Below are 23,431 nucleotides of genomic sequence, written 5' to 3'. Positions count from 1 at the left end.
TATACACCAAGATCTCTGTTCTTGTAGCCAATTTAAAATTATACCTCTTAATATTAAATGGCCTTTCTCATTTTCCGGTCATGATCTATTTTTCTGCATTAAATTTAATGTACCATATGTTCACTGGGCTGTGTGTGTCTTCAGTTTTTAATCACTTCTTTCCCCCCTGTTTAGCACACTGAAGTTTTAAAAAGCAGATTAATAAATACCAAGGAAAATTTTGTGGACATTTGGAGGCCACAGTTAAACATGTTCATCCATCCTCAAAAATAACTAAACCAGGACAACAAAAAAGTCTGCTGGAAGAACTCAGAATTGTCAGCACTTTGCGTCAGATCCATTCAGCAAGACTGAAGGGCTTATTCCATGTTTATTTGGGATCCATTTCTCTTTCCTAAGCCAATTTCAGATCCTTTCACTTTTTTATCTATTCCACAGCCTTCATTTTCGTTGAGTTTATGTCGCATTTTATCAAATATCTCTTGGAAAAAAAAAACACAAGTACCAACCTCGACCACATTTCCTTCAAAAATCTTTCTCAAATTCCAAACTGCTTCCCCTTAATTTTTTCTTCTGTATAAAGTACCAAGTGGAAACTGTCCCTCCTGTTGTTGGGAATATCTTTGCCACTTTTATTCAACAAGGATATAACATTCACAGACATCCAGTTCTCAGGAACCACACCACTCTACAAAGAGATTATGGACATTATAAACTGATACTTCCCAATCAACCTTTACTTCTTTAACCAGCTACACAAGATTACATCCTTACCTGGTGATATTTGCTTTAAGTGTGAAACACAAAAGTCTGCAGATGTTGTGATTGTGGTAAAAACACAGAAATGCTGGAGGAACTCAGCCAATCTTGCAGCATCCGTAAAGATACATTATCGGCCCTTCTTTAGCATACAAGAACAAGAAGGCATCAAATAAGGACTGAAGGAGAGGGGAGGAGTCCAGACTAACAATAGGTGTCAGAGGAAAAATGAGAAATTAATTTTGGCTCTGTGAAAGGAGAGAGAGAGATGGGGGAAAGGCAACAAGGGAAGAAGAGGTAGGGGGAGTGTATAAACAGAAACTTGAGAAATTGATGTCAATGCCAGCTGGTTCGAGAGTGCACAGAAGAACGATGAGGTATTGTTCTAATTTGCGGATAATCTCAGTCTGGCAGTGCAGGAGACCATGGACAGACATATCAGCAAGGGAATGGGACAGTGAATTGAAATGGGAGATCGACACTATGGTAGTGGACTGGGCCGAGGTGCTCAACATGGCGATCTCCCAGTCTGGGCCCAGAATCTCTGATGCAGAGAAAACCACAATCGGAGCATTGGATGCAGTAGATGATCCCTGTAGATTCACAACTGAAATGTTGCTTCATTTGGAAGGGCTGTTTGGGACCTCGAATAGTAGTCAGGGAGGAGGTGTGGGTACAAGTGGAGCATCTCTTACGGTACACAAGTAGGTATCAAGGGGACGATTGGTGGGGAGGGATGCATGGAAGGAGGAGTCCCTGCTGAAGGTGGAGAGGTGAATGTGTCTGGTGGTGGAGTAGTAGGTGAGGATATAAGAGCATGTATTGGAGGCTGGCGGGGTAGTTGTAGGTGAGGACAAGACGAATCCTGCACCCATCCATTGTGCTTGCCTCTATATCGAAGAGGCTTGTGCAGTCTGGGAGAACTCTGTTGAGCATTTCAGCTCTGTCCACCACAATAGTATGGATCTTCTGGTGGCCAGCCATTTCAATCTGCCATCCATGATCAAACTGGTCCAGGGTCAAACTGAGACCACCCACAAAATGGAGGATCAACACCTCATCTTCCACCTGGGTATCCTCCAAACAGATGGCATTAACATCAACTTCTCTGGTTTCTATTAAGCCCCTCTCCCCCACTTCTTCCCCTGTCACCTTTCGCTCCCCCAGCACTCTGTCTCCTTTCACAGAGCCAAAACTAATTCTCACCTTTACTCTCATCATATCCAATTAATACCTGTTCATGATCTGGATACCTGCCATTCTTCAGTCTTTATTCTGACACCTTCCTGTTCTTTGCTTATACCTTGAAGAAGGGCTCAGGCCTGAAACGTCAGTAATATAATTTTACCTCCTAATGGATGCTGCAAGATTGGCAGAGTTCCTCCAGCATTTCTTTGACAACTACTTTAAGGCAATCTTGACATCATTCTCATCAATTTTTAAGGTTTTCTGCCTCTTCTGATTATTTAATTTAAATTTTCAAATCAACAATACATAAAATAAACAAACATAACCTTTTGAGTAAGAAAAAAAAACTCTAATCCCTCCACCAATCGAAAAAAGGAAATAGTCAATAGGATTGAAGAAATAAAAGAAAAAAGAGACGGTCACTGCTATTCATGGTGTGGATATATTCTCAAGAAGATGTGCAGGTACACAATCCTTTATCTGAAACCCTTGAGGGACAGTGTGTTCTGAATTTCGGAAAGTTAGATTTAAGCTCACCCGAATTGTGCTGCCATATCCACCCCCACCCCCTTCCAGTCATGCTGCTATCAACCACCCCTCGCCCGCCCGACTCACGCTGCTGGTCTCCTCCCCCTCCCCCCCCCCCCCCACCCCCCCCCCTGCCCACACCTGGCTCATGCTGCCGTCTCTCTCCCCACTTGCCGGATTTTGGATGTCCGGATAAAGAATTATGTACCTGTATTGCAATTAAGTCCTTTGTTTGGATATATTGCCAAGAATAAAGAGGTGCAATTCAAAGTGACCCATAGAGACAAATACTGGAAAGTGAATGGTAAATTTGGTGGTGAGAGATCCAGGGTAAGACTTAGCATTGATTTTTTTTTTTAAATTGTAGGAATAACAGAGAACAAAATATTAAAAGTGCTTGTAATGACAAAGATTGCTAGGGCTACTAAGGAGACTTTAAACTAGTATGGTTGGGGGAAGGGATCCAAATGAAGGAGAACAGCAAAGAGAAGATTAGTCTGCAAATCGAGAAGGCTTGTAGACAAAGTTTGGGCGTAGAAAGACAGGTGTTCGAGAAGGAAAACGATCAGTGGAGTGAGGGAGGGGGGAATGATGGTAATAAATAAGAGTTGACCATAAAGATAGGGACAAACAGAGGGAAAGATGTGGGAAATCTCTGAAATGGATTTACTTTAATGCTAGGAGTATTGAAAGGAAGGTGGATGAGCTGAAGGTGTGGATAGACACTTGGCAATATGATGTGGTGGCGATTAATGAGACGTGGTTGCAGGTGCTAAATATTTTGGGATTTTGCTGCTTTAGTTGTGATAGAATTGAAGGAGTGAGAGGGGGTGGTGTGGCATTGCTTGTCAGGGAAAATAATACAGTGGTGCTGATGAGAGATAGATTGGAGGGGTCATCAAGGGAGGTGGTCTGGATGGAGAAGTTACACTTGTAGGGGTGTATTATACACCACCTAGTGGGGAGCAAGAAATAGAGGAGCAAATGCAGATTTGTAATAAGCACAGGGATGTTAATTTTCCTAATATAGATTGGGAAACACATTCAGTGAAGGGGCTGGATTAGAATTAGTGAAATGTATGCAGGTTCGTTTTTTTGCAGCAATCTGTTGAGGTACCCAGTAGAGAAGGGGCAGTGTTAGATCTACTGTTGAGGACTGAGATAGTGCAGGTGACTAAGATTGATGTTAGGGAGCACTTTGGATCCAGTGATCATGATACTATTAGTTTCAATAGAATTATGGAAAGGGATAGGTCTGATTCAAAGATTAAGGTTATTGAGTGAGGAAAAGCCAGATTTGAAGAGATGAGAAGGGATTTGCAGGTTTGGGATGATTTGTTTTCTGGGAAGGAGGTAGAGGAGAATTGGAGGTCTTTTAAAAGTGAGATTTTGAGGGTGCAGAATCTTTGTTCTTGTTAGGATAAAAGACAAAAGGCAAAAGTTTGAGAGAGATTAGAAAGTTCTAATTAAAAGGGAGGCCTACATTAAATATAAGAAACAAGGTATAAATGAGATGCTTGGAAAATACATGGATTGTAAAAAGCTTAAGATAGAAATTTGGAAAGCGAAAAGAAGGTAGGAGGTGACTATAGCAAACAGGGTGAAAATAAATCCAAAGGGTTTTTGCAAATATGTAAATAGCAAAAAGAAAGTGAAGAATAAAACTGGACCCTAAGAGAATCAGAATGGATAAATGTGTGTGGAGCTAAATGAGAATGGAGGAGATGGAATCGTGTAGGATAAGCAAAAGGGGTGATTAAGTAAAATGTAGAGTTTAGGAAAGAAGGGATGTTGGAACTTTTGAGGCATATAAAGGTGGATGTCTCCAGGTCCCGATGGGATTTTCCCCACAACCTTAGGGAAGTCAGGGAGGAAACAGCAGAGGCTCTGACAGTGATTTTTCAAAAGTCATTGGAGGGGAGCATGGTGCCTCGGGAATGACATAACGCAAACATGGTTCCTCTGTTTAAAAAGGGATCCAGATGTACACCTAGCAATTATACGCCAGAAAGTTTGATGTCAGTGGTCGGTAAACTAATGGAGAGTATACTTAAGAGATAATATGTATAAATATCTAGAGAGGCAGGGACTGATCAGGGACACCCAACATGGATTTGTGTGGGGAAGGTCAAGTTTGACAAATCTTTTTGAATTTTTTGAGGAGGTGACTAGGAAGGTTGATGAGAGTAGAGCAGTAGATGTTATCTATATGGATTTCAGTAAGGCCTTCGATAAGGTTCCACATGGAAGTTGGTAATGAAGGTTCAGGCACTAGGTATTAATGATGAGATACCCAAATGGATTCAACAGTGACTAGAAGGTAGATGCCAGAGAGTCATGGTGGATGACTGTCTGTCAAGATGGAAGCTGGTGACATACGGTGTGCTTCAGGGCTCCATGTTGGGTCCCTTGTTGTTTGTCATTTACATTAATGATTTGGATGATGGAGTGGTAAATTGGGTCAGTAACTATGTGGACGATACAAAAAAATTAGGGAAAGTTGTGGACAGAGACTGCAGAAGGATTTGGACTGCTGAGAAGAGTGGGCTGAAAGATGGCAGATGGAGTTTAATACCGATAAGTGTAAAGTGCTTCTTTTTGGGAAGAATAATCAAAACAAGACATATGCAGTGAAGGGGAGGGCATTGAGGAATGCAGAGGAACAGAGAGATCTTGGAATAATGGTTCATCGCTCTTTGAAAGTGGAATCTCATGTGGATAGAGTGGTGAAGGAGGCTTTTGGTATGCTGGCCTCTATAAATCAAAGCATAGAATATAGAAGTTGGGAAGTGATGTTGAGACTATACAGGGCATTGGTGAGGCCAAATTTGGAATACTGTGTGCAGTCTGGTTCCCAAATTATTGGAAGGATATCAGTAAGGTAGAGAGGGTGCAGAGAAGATATACTAAAATGCTGCCTGGATTGCAGAATCTAGAATACAAAGAAAGATTGATTAGACTGGGTCCTTATTCATTGGAGCATAGAAGGTTGAAGGGGGATTTTATAGAGATATTTAAAATTATGAAGGGGATAGATAGAGTAGATGTAAATAGCCTCTTTCCCTTGAGGGTAGGTGAGATTGAAACAAGAGGTCATGAGTTGAGGGTTGGGGGCAACAGTTTAGAAGTAACATGAGAGGGAACTTCTTCACTCAAAGAGTGGTGGCTGAGTGGAATGACCTTCCGGAAGAGGTGATTGCAGCAAGGTCAATTTTGTCATTTAAGGAAAAGTTAGATTGGAGAGTTATGGGCATGGTGCAGGTAACTGGGACGAGAGGAGATCACTTAAATCGGTATGGACTAGAGGGGCCAAGATGGCTTGTTTCCCTACGCAATTGTTATATGATCAGTGAAGTGAAAATAGTGAGTGAATGTAGAATTCGAGAATGAAGCTGCTGATAGTATGGTGCACAACTCTGAACCATCTTCAAATCATAATCTAAATTGGGGAGTTAAAAGAGCACTTACCTGTGCAAAATTTGATGATTATTATTTGAGCAATGGAAGTTGGTAAGTCAACATGAGATCCCATCCACCCATGTGCAGCCATTCCTTTACAGTCCAGAAGGTTGAAGCTACTGACCTTAAATGCACTAAATTAAACGAGCCCAGTGATAACACAAACCTGTGACTGAACAGATTTATTGCAACAAAACATCTTTGTCCATAATCTAGAAAAAAAAGGGGAGGGAGAGGGGGGCACCTTGACTCACCAACTCCCATTGCTTGAATAATCATCAAACTTCGCACAGTTAGTTAACCTCATTTTACTCCTCATTATTCTTTGCAAGGTACGTTGGTTCGCCAACGTGAGAGGTTGTAGCTCTGTGGCTCATCCCCTTTGGGTGGTCCAACAGACCATAATCAGTTCAATGGGTCTCCTTACCGCAGTCTTGTTCAATTCGCCGCGTGTAGGATGGAAGCTGTGAAACTCAGCCCCTTTGAGTTTAAAGGTTCTCTCATTGCTCCATCCCACCTGTTGAAGGATATCCTATATAGGGACCTCGGCCCTATTGGCTGCCGCTCTAGTTGAATGGAACCCAAACTGAGAAATAGCCACTCCAAACACACTCATGACCTCCCTCGGCGATCTGGCCAATTCTGGGGGGGTGTGTGGGGGGAGCCCGCTGATATGGTTTCTTATAGAGGTATTTCTCATTTAGTCTAATATGTTTTGTACATATAACATATCTTTTTAAACAATCCAACACGCAATCTGTCATCTTCCCTGTATGCATACAATTAAAATTCTGTCCCAATTCTCCCTTGCCTGTTATGTTTCAAAATATCTGTAACTTGAATGCCTACACAGTCCTCCTCCCAACAGATATGAATGCAAGAAAAAGTTTGTACCCTCTGGGCGGTGTCAAGGCCACCAGCATTATCAGCTTATGGGACAGGCTATGTAAATCCAAATTGGAAGTTGATGACAGTCCAAAATAATCTTTATGTCCCAAATATCCTTGTTTTAAGGTACCGAAGGATGCAAGTAGAACACTCCTTTCATAAATCTTTTGATTAGGGAACGGTTCATCATCTCATGCTCAGAGTCCTGGAATGTCAAGGAAGCAGCCAATGCACTCTTTGCTGTAGCTGGCCCCCTGCACATAGAACATATCAGTTAGAAAACTCAGTATGTCTCCAATAGAGGCTGAATGTTCATTCAGTCTGATTTGTGCATAATACTTTTTTCATTTCCCCACATAAGAGGCATACTGTTTCTGAGTATTTTTTCTCCAAGATGCCCACAAGATGTCCAGAGTTCTAGGCTGCAGAGTGTTTATGACGATCCTCGCTCTCCAATCCTGCAACCTAACAGACTTAAGTGAGACAATGGATGAGACATCTTTGACATCGGTTGGATTAGCAGACCTCTGCTTTTTATGAATATCCACAGTATCCCCATCATAAGCCTAAGGGGAACCAACGTTGGGAAGGAGTCAATGGCCTCTGCTTGGGGATCTGGCAGCCATGACACAAACCTCAGCACCTGGGTATTAAGCCTGGATGCAAACAAATCAATCTCCGGCATGCCAAAGGTGTCTGCTAGCCAGTTAAAATATTTCTTACCCAGAATCCACAGAGCTAACACTGAATTTCCTGGACATCAGGCCCACCTGTATGTTGATCCAACTTTGTAGGTAGGCGACAGTAACCCAAATGCTCCTTTGAATACACCAGTGCCAAGTCTAAATGGCTAACTTGTTACAGAAACAGATTTGAGACCTCCCATATTATTGAGGTAGGCCACAGCTGAAGTGTTATCTAACCTCAGCAGTACATGAATGTCATCTTCCCTCGCACAGAAGACTTTAGTGCTAGAAACCCCGCTAGCATTTCCAAATAATTAGTGCCTGATTTTGAGACCTCCTGAGCTCTATGTCTGTCCATCTTCTCCCAGTAGAGCCCTTTAGATTTGTGGCTCCCCAACCTTCGCCACCTTTCTTATGGAGGGATGACACTCTGTCATGAGCCCTCTGCAAGGTGTCCTGATCTCTGGCAGGGTAACTTTCATGTCTTCGGTATCAATAATGAAACCGAGGAAGTTTAACCTCTTGGTAGGCACCAACACTGATTTCTCGGGATGTACAAGAACCCCCGAGGTGGCTGCTACTTCCCTTTTTGTTTCTTTGAACAATATGCCCACGGTAAGAGTATCGTCCAGGTAACCCATTACCATGTGCTCCTCTTTCCTGAGCCTTGCAAACATTGGCTTCAGTAGCTTGGTAAATGCCCTGGGCACTAAGTTCAGCCCATTCGGCAAAGCTTTATACTGCCATAGCTCTCCCTTCCAGGTAAATTTCAAGAACTTCCTGTACTGTAGGCAGACCGTGACCAAATAGTATACATCTTACAAATCTATCGAGGCCATATAATACCCACTACGTAACAGCAGCATCACAGAATATTAGTTATCCATTTTTAAATGCCTGTACAAGACATATTCATTAAGATCCAATAGATCCAGTATCTCTCGAGTGCCGCCAGTTCTTTTGAGTCACGTGAATATGTTTGATACCAACTCATGTTTTTCATGGCTACAACACTCAATAATGTTTTTCCCTTTTTAACGCCATGATCTTGGCAATGTATAGCCTCCGTCAGTTGCAGTCTACGCATATATAGATATTGACCCTTCCTCCTTATCGGAGGTCAAATTCAATTTTATACCCCTTCATTGTCTGCTGAATAGAAGCATCAGTTTTAATGTTACACCATCTATCATAGAAAAGTTTTAATCGACCACCAACCTTTAAATCCTTGTAATTATCAAGAGTACTCAACTGTAAATGCGTAGCTTTCTCTTCCTCGACCCGCCTAGTCTGTGGGCTGGTGCATTCTGGGCCCATTTCCGCGAAGCATTTTGAGCGGGAAAATTCTCCTGCCACTGTCTCCACGGAGGGCATTCCCCTAAAAAAAAAGACCTGCTGACTGTAGCCGCTTGGAGAGGGAAACCACCTCAGATAACTGGCTTAAATGTCTCCGCATACCTGTGATAGAGGTGAAACATAACAGGTTCTCTTGCCTGTGGTCTCGAACCTCTGACCATGCCAGCCACTGCCTTTTGCTGCTCATTCAAATCTTTCACCTGTTTGCTGACATTGTCACCAAATAGAAATTTTGTTACAGGGTTAGATGGTCAGCACAAATGAGCATATCTTACATTAAGGTCGGGCTTGATCAGCTCATTCCTGAAGGCATTCAGTTCATAGTTTGCTTGGGATAATAGCCCTAGAGCATCTTGTTGGGTCTTCGATAAATCATGTGAGAGCATTTGTGCGAATACAGTGATGCCTTTAACCATTGACCCCTGTAGTCTTTTCAATTTCATGACTTTTACCCTTGTGGGGATCTTCAAATTTTCCTATATCGCAGGGTTTACCTTAGGCACCTCCAACAGAGGGCAGTTAACAGGGCAGGGGCACTTCTTGATGGATCCCTCTAGTACCATCTCCTGAAAAGCATTTGACATCATATACGTTATGGATCCCACAATATCATCTTCTAATGGCTGGCCGATACACCTCAGTACTGCAAACTTCATGGCAATAGGTGGTTATAGTCTCCTCCTGACTGGCCTGATCAGTGTATGGGGATATGGATGATTGGGCCTCCATTGCTGGCACTTCATCATCTTCCCATGTATAATCATAAATGTCCTTCCCCTGCTCTGATAGCAGAGGAAACTTACCATGGCAGTCACCAGTTCCTCCAATTTGTCCAGATGATTTACAATTTTGTCGCTGGTTGAGGCCTCGCTGTCACGCAGAGATCATGCCCTTCTTTGGGCTTTTTGGTTATCTGCGAGTGGGCAGCTTCGCTACACGATATGGTAAGTTTGGCTCAGATCCTACTTGCTCTTGTGCAAGGTACCCCTTCGCTGCCACTCGATGTACTGAGGTTCAATCACCTCATGTAGCAGAATAACAGTATCACTGCTTGCTTTCTCAGGCCCCACCTTCAATGAAGGTAGGCCAATGCCACCTGATCCCACTCCCAATGGAGTTAGATCAGCCTTGCTGCTCCTCAGCTGGGACACTGCACCCCGGCAGGCCCGGTAGATTTTTGGCACTAACAATACGCTATGGGGACTCTTCTTGGAGGCCTTCCCCCTTGGGCTCTTGCCACCCTGCCTCTGTCCCTCATCGGGACCCGGGAACCTCCTGCCAAGTGTACCAGACCTTTTCTGGTCCACCTCCACCTCCGGAGGGCTACAATGGGGTCTCCTCTCATTGGGAACCTCCCAGCGGCAGTCCCAGAATTTATACTGCTCCCTTCCTTCTCCAGAGGGCTCGTTCAGGGGTTCGATTCATTTTGTGGATCGCACTCCTGCAGGTCCACTAAATTAGCACTCTTTTGGGAATCACTCTACCGCGATTCCCCACTTTTGTTCCTGCACCACACAAGTCAAGTAATGTAATGGCTGTGCAGATAGGATCTCATGTTGGCGAACCAACGTATATTGCGTAGAACAATGAACTGAAAGAATCAACTTTTTCCACAAATTTGCCAATTGTGGCAATGCTTCTGCAGGAAATCCTTAAATAGAAAGGTACTACAGAAAAATTCAAATCGCAAGGTTAGAGAAAATGGTTGGAAAAAATCAGAAAGAGGATGCAATAAGCTTCTCATAGTGACTGAATTTTTAAAATTTAATTGAGACATATACAGCACGGTACAGTCTCTTTCAGCCCATGCCACCAACCTGGGTACATTTTTGAACAGCGGGAGAAAACCTGTGCAGACACAGGGACAATGTGCAAACTCCCTACAGACAGCACCAGATTCCAACCTCTGTCGCTGGCACAGTAACAGCGTTGCAGAAGCTGCTCTGCTAACTTTCCCTCCCTCATCATATTTCTTATAGCTTTATTAGTTGTAGATTTGTTTGCATGAATGATGCTTTAACTTTCTCTATTGATTTAACCTTGCACTTCCATTCACTCTGCTTTATGTTATACAGAGATGTGATGAGCCTGGGAATCACATTAGTTGGACATCAGAAGAAACTCATAGGCAGCATTCAGACTATGAGAGCCCAGATGCTGCACTTGCATGGCACAGGGATCCAAGTGTAACCGACCTTTTCTTCCTTCGAGCAAAAAAAAAACAAGCTTTGGGGGCAAGGATTCCAACTGCTGCTAGTACTGTCAGTACCAACATTCTTCTAAATTACTTCCTGCGATGGATCAGAGATTCAGGGGAAGGTGCGCATCAACGTTCCTCCAAGCTGCTGAAAGTACAAAAGGTCCTTTAAACAGCACAGACTGAGAGTGGCTCAGACATGCACATTGCAAAGAAACTACTACCTGCAACATTTAGAACTTTACACAGAAAAAACTTAAGAGTTCTGACCTCTTCTTTTTGTCTACTGGGCTTTTTAAAAAGTGTACATATCAATTTATGTAGACTATATTTGTCAAAGACTCTCACCATGTTACGGATTAATCAATGAAATTGTTTAACATTTGTGCTTGCTGAATGGTGTTCGTTCAGCCATCTTCTTACTGACCTGCAATATCGGAAGGCTACCGCTGTGACCCAAGTTCTTACATATAGTCATCACCCATCTCTGCCTATCCCTTTTACATGATGATATTGAAACTGATGTGGCACTTGTCGGCAATAACCATTGTAGTTTAAATTTAATAAGCTTTCACTTTTGGAACTTGGCATTCTCAAGAATTTCCATTCATTGTTGATGACAGTAAGATCATTTACCAAGACTTTGGAAAGGAATTTTCCAAGGTCTAAAACTTCCATTCTCCTTTAAAATTTTATGCATTAAAAATAAATGTAGAGAGCTAGTATGAAAAAAAAAGGGTTAAGGTTCCTTGAAACAGATCATTATATTTAGGTACTATGTAAGCTTTTCAAACTTCATAAAATGGCATGTAACCTTTGCAAATATAGTGTTGACAGAATCATGAAAAAACATTTGAGAGAGAGAAAAAGACTGCAATCCATACTCAACGGGTTAGGAAAATAAAACTGTTACTTAGCTAAATCATTCAGCCTAATATCAACAAAATCATGAAATACAAAATAGAACATGGGAGTAAAAAGAACTGAAGATCTATACATTGGATATAGATATATATTTTCAAATTAACTGTGGTGACCACAGAGCATATTATAAAGTATGAGCTCATCCAAAGGTTGAAGATTTCATTTGTAGGTCAACAAGGGATGATTAAAGCAATAAAATCTATTGAACTTTGATCAAGTATGAGATAAGTGGTTAAGTCTGGAATGTTATTGGTTCAACCCAACCTAGTCCTCTAGCCACAGACATTTTCCCCCATTTGTATTTCAACTCAATCAATGGTGACCAGGTCTGCAAAGACTGACAGAAGATTCCAAAGAGTGAAGCCATTTATTTTTGATCATGTCATGAGAGATCCCATACATCAGATCAGAATTCCATTCTCATGTCCTTTGTGAGATGTGAATGCTTCCCTGTAAAAGTTGTAATTTATTTATACTGTCATTTTTTTTAATGCAGGTCTGTCTATAGTGAACTCAGTATACACTGAAAATGCATTATATTTTTCTATTTCACTGACAGAATCACAGACAACTCATTTATTTTCAGTTGTAAATAATATTAACTAATATTAATTAAAAAAAAACACATTTAGGACCAAAGAAGGTTGTAGTCTAGCAAACATCTAAACAAAATATCTGAAGAGATGCCATTTTTCTGACTTTTTCCAGATCATGTACAGTGTTTTTATAATTGCTTTCCTTATTTTGTGTTTATATAGTCTATTATTTATTTCAGTTTGGTGTAGAGACAGTGACTCGGAAATTGCAGAGTCTACCAGTGTCTTTCAGGAATTGCACCAAGTGACTGGCAGGATCCCCAAGAAAATGGCTGAGATAGATACCCACTTTAACCAAGTTCCTGTGTGTTCAAGGGTATGATGGGACTCCTGTGGAACATCAAGAAACCAGTATATTTCAAAATGGTTTCTCACAAAAATACGATGAATTCTGTTAAGTTGGAAACTACAAATATTTCATTAGAAGTTTCGCGATTAATCTGATGGTCTTATTTTTCAATTGTTTGTAAAAGACTGTAAATATATTTTTTTGAAAACTGTCACAATGATTTCCAGAGGGTTTTATTTTGATTGATGCAAATGGACTTCTTTATTGACATTTGTTCAATCTTTTTGAACTTTAAGTTATTATACAGCCATCATTGAATAAATGATCTGGCCAAAAAAAAGCAAATCTTATGATTATAAATGACCTTTCAGAACCTTGGGACGTAAAGCACTTTATAGCCATTAAAGCATTCACTTGAAGTGCTCTCTGCTGCAGTGTGGGAAAAGAGGGCGATTATTGAGCACAAAAGGCTTTCACAAACAGCTGCAAGATAATGTTCAGATAATCTTTAAGAAATGTTGATTGAGAGATAAATATTGACCGGAACACTCAGGAAAAACTTTCATTTTTGACAAGTTGCCTGCATTCATAAACCTGAGAGAGCAACTGTGCCTTCAGTTTATTATCCTGTCCAAAAATGGCCTGCCACCTCCAACAGTGGAGCATTCTCTCTGCACCACGTGATGAGCCAGTATTTTCATCCTGAAGTCTCTGGAGTGGGATATGAATGTATAATATGGAGACACAAAGCAGCATTCAAGTGTTTTTCCCACAGAATTTTACTTTAAAGAAAACTGGAAGCTGCACGTTTTGAATATGCCTGTTAAACACAGGTGAGCCAGGTTGTGGCTCAAAATGTCACAATTTACAATATCATCCATAGAATACAAAGAGGACCATTCATCACATACCAAGAAGATTGTGCATGTTGAGCATCAATATTAAGTAATTATCTTTCACTCGATTGGGTAACAAAAAGATTCACAGCTTTTGTCAGCATTATTGATCATACAAGGCATGTCTGATACTCAGTCAGATTTACCAAAATAGAAAGGATTATGTTAGAAAGAGGTCAGGATTGAAAATGATTTGAAGAGGAAAATGTTTACAAGTAGCACTAGAAAATTTGCTCATATCCCAACAATAAGGATTTGGTTTATCAAAGGGATAGGACAAGGGCCTCCTTAGCTTCTCTCCTTTTTCCCAACACGAGAAGTGAAACTGAACAAAATTAATTACAGTTTAACAGCAGAATTTAGTCATGTTAAAGGAGGACAAAGGTTTATTGTAACCAGTGCAAGACAAAATGAACAATCAAGAGACAGAAAAAAATAAAAGGAAGGAAGGATTGAAAAGCATTTCAGAGTAGCTCAATGTACTAGCGAAAAATGATTGTGGTAAGTTTCATTATGATATCAATTCTCTTTATGTAAGGGAATAACAGTAATGCACTCAGATGCAAAAAAAAAATCCGTGAAACTGGACAGTTGTTTCCTGAAAGTACAAATTAATTTCAATTTGGATCCAGCACATGTTTTATTTACTGAATTTTAATGGGATTATAGTTTTAGTAAGTCTTGCTATATTCCTCACTACTCGATAACAAAATAATCAGTCCCAAAGGCCACCGGCTGTCAGAAAATGATGGCTTTATTCTAGAAAAATTCTGCAAAATTCAACTCGTGTGGGTGGAGCTTGATGAAGAAGCAAGCAGCAGGCACCCCATTAGGGATGCGGTTTGTTGTATTACTCCAGGCTGCAGCACGTAAGGGGACTCGTACAAAAATATACGTGACATGATTGCATGTCTAAAAGTAATGCTGACAGGCAAATAACCCACCACAAAAAAAGGTGGAAAAAAAAATCTATATTGACACAACCAGAACAAATGGGTGTCATCTCAAAACTGAGGCACGATTTGTGCTTTACCCTGAGGACATTCACAAGACTGGGCCGGATGCTGCAGTTTTAATAAAATGAAGCAGATTACATTTCATCGCCTTGGTTTTTATTTGTGTGTTGAGTTTCAAAATTTGCAAAGAACCAGGCGAACCTTCTTAAAGGTTTGCCACCATCACTCACTTTCAGATCATGACAAAACAATTCTAACCTGCATTCTTCCAACAATTTTTGCAGATTTTTTATTTTTAAAAAAATCGCAGAATAACTGTTATTTGATTAAAATTAAAAATCTAATTTTATAACATTTTAACCTTTGTTACACATCAATCATTATTAAAAATGTTTAGCTTTTTGCAGTATTTTAAATCAATATGTTTGAGCTTCGAGGTATTCTCTTGTTTCATGCATAATGTGCCGAAGATTCACTTGCTTAAACCGAACACCGTGACTGGGTCAGTTAAGGTGGCAGAAATATTAGTTGGTGCCTGATACTTTGCCACACTTTACCAGGGATTTCAAGAAAAGCTGCTGATGGACAGAAAGTATCAACTGCATTTATCTTACCTTATACTGCATACAACACAGAAACAAGTGAACAATCATAATGCAGCAGGATACACAATAGCACCTTGCCCACAGTCATCTGGTTTAGGTTCCTCCAACATCACTTGGCTCTAGACCTCACCACCAACTTGCTTTCAAGATGTTAATTGGAATCCAAGGGGGTTACTCTTTTTTTAAAAAAAACAAAGGGTTATGAGTGTATGGAATAGGCTTCTAGAGAATGTGGTGGAGACAGGTGCTATTGCAATGATCAAGAACATTTTGGACAGATACATGGATAGGATAAATGTAGAGGAATATGGGCCAAATAATCCTGGCAGTGGGATTATTGTGGGTGGGACATTTTGTTTGGTGTGGACAAATTGGGCCAAATGGCCTGTTTCCACTATGTATGATTGTGATCCTTTGAAAACATGCAAATTCCAGAGGTGCCTGGTTTTGACACCAAGGCTACACTTGACCAATAATTCAAGAGGCTTTAGTAAATGTGAAGGATGCAGTAATTACCTTCAGGATGTGGAGTTATATCTCTCATACTGAAAGACAATCATGTTTGACAGTTCAGTCAACTCACTTCTGCAAGACTGTGCAGTATCTCAAGGTCAAGCTACTTCATCTGCATAAACAATAAATTTTAGTCGATCATATAATCAAAAGTACAGTGCCCTCTATAATATTTGGGACTTAGACATTTTTTGCTCCTGTGCTCCAGTTTTAAATTTGTAATCAAACAATTAACATGTGATCAAAGTACTCATCCCAGATTTTATTCAATGTTACATCTGTACACATTTTAGTTTGACCATGTGATAACTACAACACTTTTTATAAATAATCCCCTTATTTTAGGGCACCATAATGCTTGAGACATTTGGCTTCACAGGTGTTTGTGAGTACTCAGGTATGTTTAATTGCTTCATTGGTGCAGGTATAAGAGAGCCAGGCTTGTTTCTAAGCTTTTGATCACCTTCCGAGACTGGAGTTACCATTTTTCAACATGAGGGCCAGAATTGTGCCAATAAAAGTTAAAGAATCCATTAGGAGGCTGAAAAGATAGAATAAATCAGTAAGAGTCTTCACCCAAGCCTCAAGATTACTAAAATCAACAGTTTGGGACATCATTAAGAAGAAAGAGCATACAAATTATTTTAGTAATCACAAAGGGGCCAGTAGGCCAAGGAAGACTTCCACTGCTGATGGCAGAAGAATTCTCATCATCATGTATGTCTGACAGATCAGAAACACTCTTCAGGAGCCAGGTGCTGATGTATCTATCAATAACTACTGTCCACAGAAGACTTTCTGATCAGAAATACAGAGGCTACACAGATTGAAAGATGCAAAGCACTAGATAGCCACAGAAACAGGATGGCCACATGACAGGCTTGCCAAGAAGTATTTAAAAAAAGGATGCAGGATTCTGGAAAAAGGACTAGGGGATGGATAAGACCAAGATTAACCGGTTTCAGAATGATGACAAGAGCAAAGTGTGGAGATGTAAAGGAACTGCTCAAGATCCAAAGCATATCTCATCTGTGAAAGCTAAAAACTGAAAAAGTCTTGGTCAAGTTAGTCACCTGATGTAAAACCAATTGAACATGCCTTCGATATGCTATGGGGACAAACCCATGAAACAATCAGGAGCTGAAGATGGCTGCAGTAGAGGTCAGGCAGAGCATCACCAGAGAAAATACTCAACACCTGGTGATGCCTATGAATCACAGTCATTGCTATGTCCCAAATATTATGGTGCCCTGAAATTAAGGGCTGATGTATAAAAATTGCTGTAATTTCTACATGGTCAAATCAAAATGTATACGAATGCAGCTGATAAATGCTAGTATTTCAGTAGCAGCTCTGAAATACCAAACCAGTATCACCAAGAAAGACAGCAGGATAGCCGGTCCATTCAAATAGCACTAAATACAGGGTTCCCTCAAAGTTCCCACTAAATACAGGGTTCTATTCAAAGGGCCCTAAATACAGGGTTCCCACAATTCTGACTTGGAAATAAAGCACCAATCCTTCATTTTTACTGACTGAATGTTACATCATGAATCCCAAAATTTCTTCATTAATCTAGTTATTTGGGATGGGTAATAATCATTAATAGAAACATACAGATCTTATAAAAATAGAAAATTTTAATATAATGAAATTTATATTTACTTTCAAATTTTCTTAAGAAATGGTCATTTCTTTTTACTGACTTGCATACATTCGTTTTAGAATTAGAGCTTGTAAGGTAAAACATCATGAGATGGGAATGTGTAAGGAGTTACCCTGTACAGGGCTGTAACAAGATGTGAATGCATCCTTGTACTTACAAGATAAGAGAGACATTGATGGATTGAGAGGCAGGAAGCTAGCAGGGAAAGGATAGCAACAGTTTTAGTCATTGGACAAGTAATGATATGATGATGTTCTAAGCATGTATCCAAGGGTATAAAAAATCACCATTTTGCTGATAACGGCAGAATGCATTCTCCGACTAACATTGTTAGTCGCAAGTGTTACAATCCGGTAATAAAGAACAAAGAACCCTGATTTCGACTCAGTCTGGTGTTTGTCTCACTCATTCATGAACAAAGCAGACCTAACAAGCTGCCTTTTATATTTACCATACAATTAAATAAAAGGCATCTTAGCTCTAACTAGGCCCCAAAATCTTTAATAGTTAATTTGTATAAAGACACCAAGGGTGATCTACCCCATTTTCCTTTGATCAGAAATAGTAGCAATTCTTAGTCCTTTAAAATCAAAATTATATTAATTAGAAGTGTGCTGATTTAAACAGCACACAAGTCATTCATTCTTAGTTATCAGTCCATGTCCCTATTGGCAATAAAACTAACTTTCATCCAATTTAATGTGCACAATCTGCTGCTAATGCAGATGCAGTAACAGCTGATTCCCATGGGGCAGTCGACAGATACATGTAGTCATTGCATGAGGCTGCTGCTCAACAGAATAGAACTCAATGTGCTTTGCAAGTTAATTTTGATTTCATCTTTGAATATTTTGGAAATTACATCCATAATCAAAGGAATGTATTCTTAAGGTGATTCAAGCAGGTAAGATAACAGATTTAAGTGATGTTGGGGTCTGCAACCCTCTATTTCACACATGTCAAACTCTGGCCCGCGGGCCAAATTTGGCCCGTGATATAATTATATTTGGCCCGCAAGATCATAACAAATATGTATTAGAGTTGGCCCGCTGGCCGCCATGCCAGTAGAGCGCATGCACAGCTAATACTACAAATCCCAGAATGCTTTGCAAATGCATTGGCGCCAGCCCACTAATCCCCCCCACCTCCTCTCTTTACTTTCATTAGCCTCTGCCACCTGTCGCCTAACTCACATGTAATAAACCCCTTATGAAAAATGGCCAAACCAAAGACAGAAAACAGGACCTTTCAAGACAGGTGGGAGGCAGACTATATGTTCATCATTTTAAAAGACAAACTTGTTTGTCATTGAAGCAAGTTGTTATTTTTTTGACTTGTTGGCTTGTGAAAAATAATACATTTAAAAAGAGCTTAAAGGCTATAGAGAAATATTATTTATTGAATATTTTATTTCTCATTTGTTAATGCTTCTTCTGGAAAGAGTTTAACCAAAACTATTATTAAACATTTATTTTAATAAGAAAAAGTTTAACATTACACATGTTGAAAGAAAGAAAACATGCAGATGTTGTTCAAAATTTTCAATAAATATTTAGTTTGGCCCACGACTTAGTCCAAGTTTTTAATTTTGGCCCTCTGCGAATTTGAGTTTGACACCCCTGCTCTATAGTAGGGAGGGTTTTGTCTGTGATGTCCTGGGCTGTGTCCATTACCTTTTACATGCTGGAATGTCATGTTAAATTGTACCATTAGTATTGTGTGCATTCTGGTCTCCATGCTATAGGAAGGATGTAATTAAACTAGAATGGATATAGGACATTTACATGAGGATACTACCTAGACTGAAAGTCTTATGTTACAGGGAAAGATTGGATAGCAGGGAATGTTTTCTTTCAAGTAAAGGAGGCGGAGGTGATCTTATCAAAGTTCATAAAATTACATGAACATAAGAAATTGGAGCAGGTCATCTGGGGGAGGGGATCCATTGGGTGAAATGTGGGAGTAGATGATGAATTACTCAAAGATGGAAATTTTTTTCTTTGGCTTGGCTTCGCGGACGAAGATTTATGGAGGGGGTAAAAAGTCCACGTCAGGGAAAAGGGACACAAGTGGGAGGACCAGATGTGGATCAGAATGAGTGGGATAGGGGTAGAGAGTTATTACGATTGGGTTATAGACTGCCAGATAGAATATGCGTTGTTCTTCCAGCCTACGTTTGGCCTCACCCTGGCAGTGGAGAAGGCAGAGCTTAGCCCTTTCAACAATCCATCTGAGGAACTGGCCCCATGTTCAGTCGTCTTATGCTGTCTATTGATTGGGCTGTGAGGAGAGTATTATTTCTGCTACTTGATGTTATTGTCCCTAAATGTCGACATATCCTAAAAGCATAATTGCAGATGTTAAAATTTGCAATCAGATGATCAGCTACTCAAAAACATAATATAAATAGGCTACTAATCCTGTTCTGCCATTCAGTAAGTTTGTGACTGATCTTTCTTGTTCTCTCACGTAGACAGTGGTTCTCAGACAGGTCAAAACTATCAGATGTAATTGGTGGGATCAAGACTAGCAAAACCAAATTAAGTTATAATGTCTATTGCCACAGTGCCAAGAATTTTTTTTTTCCATGTTAGGCTTGGTTGGCATGTCAAGCTGTTAAGAGGATGCATTTGAATAATTCTCTCTTTACAGCTTGTCAGGGTTTCTACATTATATCTCTGTTAATGGAGGAGGTGGACTTGGGGATCGCACAAACCAAAATCCAAGCAAGGAAAGTGGACCTGCCCCTTGATTCAGTGGTGTCACTAGGGTTGGTGTCACCCAGCGTGGTAACTCATGACCACATGGACCTCTTCCTGTACCAGATCACACATAGAATCCTTAATTTTGTTTATGTACTAATGTTGCTCAAATCATAATTCCTGTATATCACTGAGTGTAATGGCAAAAGTGAGATAAATAACTAGCAAAATTAAAAGTACATCTTTAACTGACAATGTCATATGCACGGCCTAAATGTATTTACATTTAATTACTACATTCTAAAAAGTTATTGATATAGGTGCACAAATGCCAATTACCACAATATTGTAGCAAAAAAAATTTTGACAAAAACAATGACTATAAAAACACCAGCGTGCTTGTAGTACGTGTAATCAAAACCACGTCATTTGAAGCATTCATTGTAATTAGGTAATACTGACAGCTCTGACCGGAGCACGTTAGAAGGTTCAAAAAGCAAACTAGCATAGAGTTTCATCCTTGATGGTACAGAATATTGATACATGCAAGATGGGCTTTGTGATATCATCAATGTACATATGTACAGATGGTAGTGTAGGATGACTGTGATTGGCTGAGAGTGTAGCCACACCTACTGGCAGGTCTTAAAGGATTGCTCCTAGCCAGACCAGGTCATTCTGAACTGGTCCACCTACTTGTGATATGCTATTAGTTAATAAAAGCCTTGGTTTGGATCAACAAGTCTCTGGTTCTTTCGATGCGCATTACAGGCTTACAAAAAGTTTTTCTTGTTATAACTAAATACAGTGGAGAAAAATAAATTTCTGCTGAAACACTGCACAAATATTTTATAGACAGTCATTTTGGTGTCACCCCCGCTGATGGTGTCACCTGGTGTGGTCCGCACCCCCCTGGTAATGCCAGGGCCATGATTTGCTTTGTGATATTGCCGGCTATTACGCAGTCTTATCATTTACTTTCTTCAAGGCTGCTCAGGTTTACACAAAGTAAAAATATAAGGGTGGGGGGGGGGGGGGGCAGAAACTGCAGCAAAACTGTCAGTCTTCAGGATAAAGTAAAAACAGTTTAAAAATATAAATATTGCGGACAGGAGTGGCCTTAAAAACTCACTAATAAATCTTGCTGTCCTCTTAAATGAGATTTTGTATCCAGCTGTGTCCCTAAGCATCCAATAATTACATTCAATTCTCTGTACACTCAACACAGAAAGTAGGAAGTAGGACAAAATAGTGTCAGCCAGCTTTAATGGGTATATTACTGACTGCCACCAGTTCTCTTTTTTAAAAAAGCAAAAACGTACACGTGCAATGGAACTCTGGAAACAATCCCATGGAGCTACACCACAATGCTTCCTAGGAGTCGGTGTTTTCCTTGAAATTCTCTGGGACAAGTGCCCTGCTGCCTTGGCAACCATCTGAACTTCCTGGCGTGTGGGCTATTGTCGCATATTTCTCTTAAAAGAATCACCTCTCACAAGTGAAAGATTAAGCACTCTTTCTTCTGATCAAGATGACATCTAACCGAACATGCAATACTAGTGCAATTCCTTTTATGATGTAACGTGCGCATTCCCATAACTCCCTTCCCCCTCAAAATAAAATTCTGTGCTAACTTGTAAATAAGTATAAAGTTCAACTTAAATACGTTAACACATTTCACTGGTCATTATGTAGTTTCCATATCTTGTTGTTCACTAGTACCGAATATGAACATGGACTTAGTTTATTGTCAAGCACCCCTCTTATCCATGTTTCTTTATTCTCCCTTTCATCTCTTACTAATACTTGTTCTCCAATCTCTAGAGATCTTGTAGGCTTACTTGGGAATGTTGACCGCTGAATATGAAGTTCAACGTTTGGGTACATTGCAGCAAGTCGGGTTCTCAAGTTGCGTCCAAACATCAATTCAGCCAGTGGGCGTTTTGTAGTGAAGTGTGGTCTTGTTCTATATGATAACAGAAATTCTGTGATTTTATGACTCCATGATGTTTTTAATGACTTCTTTGCTTTTAAAAAGTCTGCACTAGGTGCTCAGCTTCCCCCATCTGTGCTCAGATGGTAGGGTACAGATAATATGTTCCTCGCGTTGTGGTTTTGCAGGAACTGCTTGAAAGCTATACAAATTGAGGTTCATTGTCTGAAACCAGTTCTATGGACTATCCATAACCTGCGAACACATATCGTAGTCTCTCAATTGTTCCCCCTCCCCCCCCCATTGTCGTCAACCACATTCATCACACAATAGGCCATTTGGAGTGTGCGTCAACAATAAAAAGAAAGCTTTCCCCCATAAATGGACCAGTGAAATCAATATGAATTTGGTGCCATGGTTGTGATGGCCATTTCCATTGGTGAGCTTCTGCTTGGGGAGCTTTCGGTTGCATTCCTTGGCAGATGTGGCATCTCCAGACCATCTGTTCAATGTTTATGTCAATCAATGGGCATCAGACATGCATGTGTGCCAGCACCTTCATCCAGACCATTCCTGGGTGATTGGTGTGGAGTTCCTTTATCAAGACCTCCTGCCATTTCTAGGGAATGACAGTTCTTTTCCCCCACAACAAGTTACACTATTCTTTTTTTTAACTTTTTTTATTTAAAAAAATAAATAAATAAATCGATTATCCCGCATTTGGGGACATCGCAGGCGTCAGCACACCCGAAGTGCAATGGGATAGCCTCGTCCTGGGAGATCGGCCATCATGACCACCGATTCTCCCCTGCCAGGTAAGTATGAGTTACACTATTCAATTGACATTTCATTTTGATGTGTATAGAAAGCTTTCAATTCAGGGGAAATACTCACTGAAAAGTACAAAATCTTCAATAGTGTGGCCTCTTTACTGATAGCCTTAGCTGTAATGGGCAAGTGATGCTGTTGTTCCTGGTTGATAGATGCAGCTTCCACAGTCCAATTAAAATTTCTTTTAGTCTGTTCTGTTACAGGCCAAGGTAAGCGTGATAATATATCAGCATGCCATTCTTGCAGGATGATGTTTTAGATCATAATCATACAACGCGAGATCCATCACCCATCTTTGAATTCTTTCCACCGCTAACACAGGATTACCCTTTGAGGCCAGAGATCAAACTCAGTGGTTTATTGCCTGTAAACTAAGGTGAAATTCCTACCACGTGGAATTGCTTGAGACCAGTATTATAGCCAATCCTTCCTTCTCTGGTTTTGCATAATTTCCTTCAC

The 23,431-nt window shown here is 40.3% G+C and overlaps 1 protein-coding gene and 1 pseudogene across 2 annotated transcripts in view; one reads left to right on the top strand and one right to left on the bottom strand.

The window, feature by feature from the left end:
- epha7 (eph receptor A7) overlaps positions 1-13,350 on the top strand; it is a 292,093-nt gene extending 278,743 nt beyond the window's left edge. For both annotated transcript variants that reach the window (XM_069887093.1, XM_069887094.1), the window contains exon 17: positions 10,940-13,350. In XM_069887093.1, the coding sequence (XP_069743194.1) occupies positions 10,940-11,054 (115 nt within the window). In that variant the 3' untranslated portion in view covers positions 11,055-13,350. The remainder of the gene's footprint in view (positions 1-10,939) is intronic.
- A 9,473-nt stretch (positions 13,351-22,823) lies between these two features.
- Positions 22,824-22,964, bottom strand: LOC138737778 (U1 spliceosomal RNA; annotated as a pseudogene).
- Positions 22,965-23,431: the final 467 nt, after the last annotated feature.

The sequence above is a fragment of the Narcine bancroftii genome, chromosome 6 (genome assembly GCF_036971445.1).
Source record: "Narcine bancroftii isolate sNarBan1 chromosome 6, sNarBan1.hap1, whole genome shotgun sequence".
NCBI classification, from domain to species: Eukaryota; Metazoa; Chordata; class Chondrichthyes; order Torpediniformes; family Narcinidae; genus Narcine; species Narcine bancroftii.
Note: the sequence above shows the minus strand (reverse complement) of the source record. Positions and strands in the feature narration are given on the sequence as shown.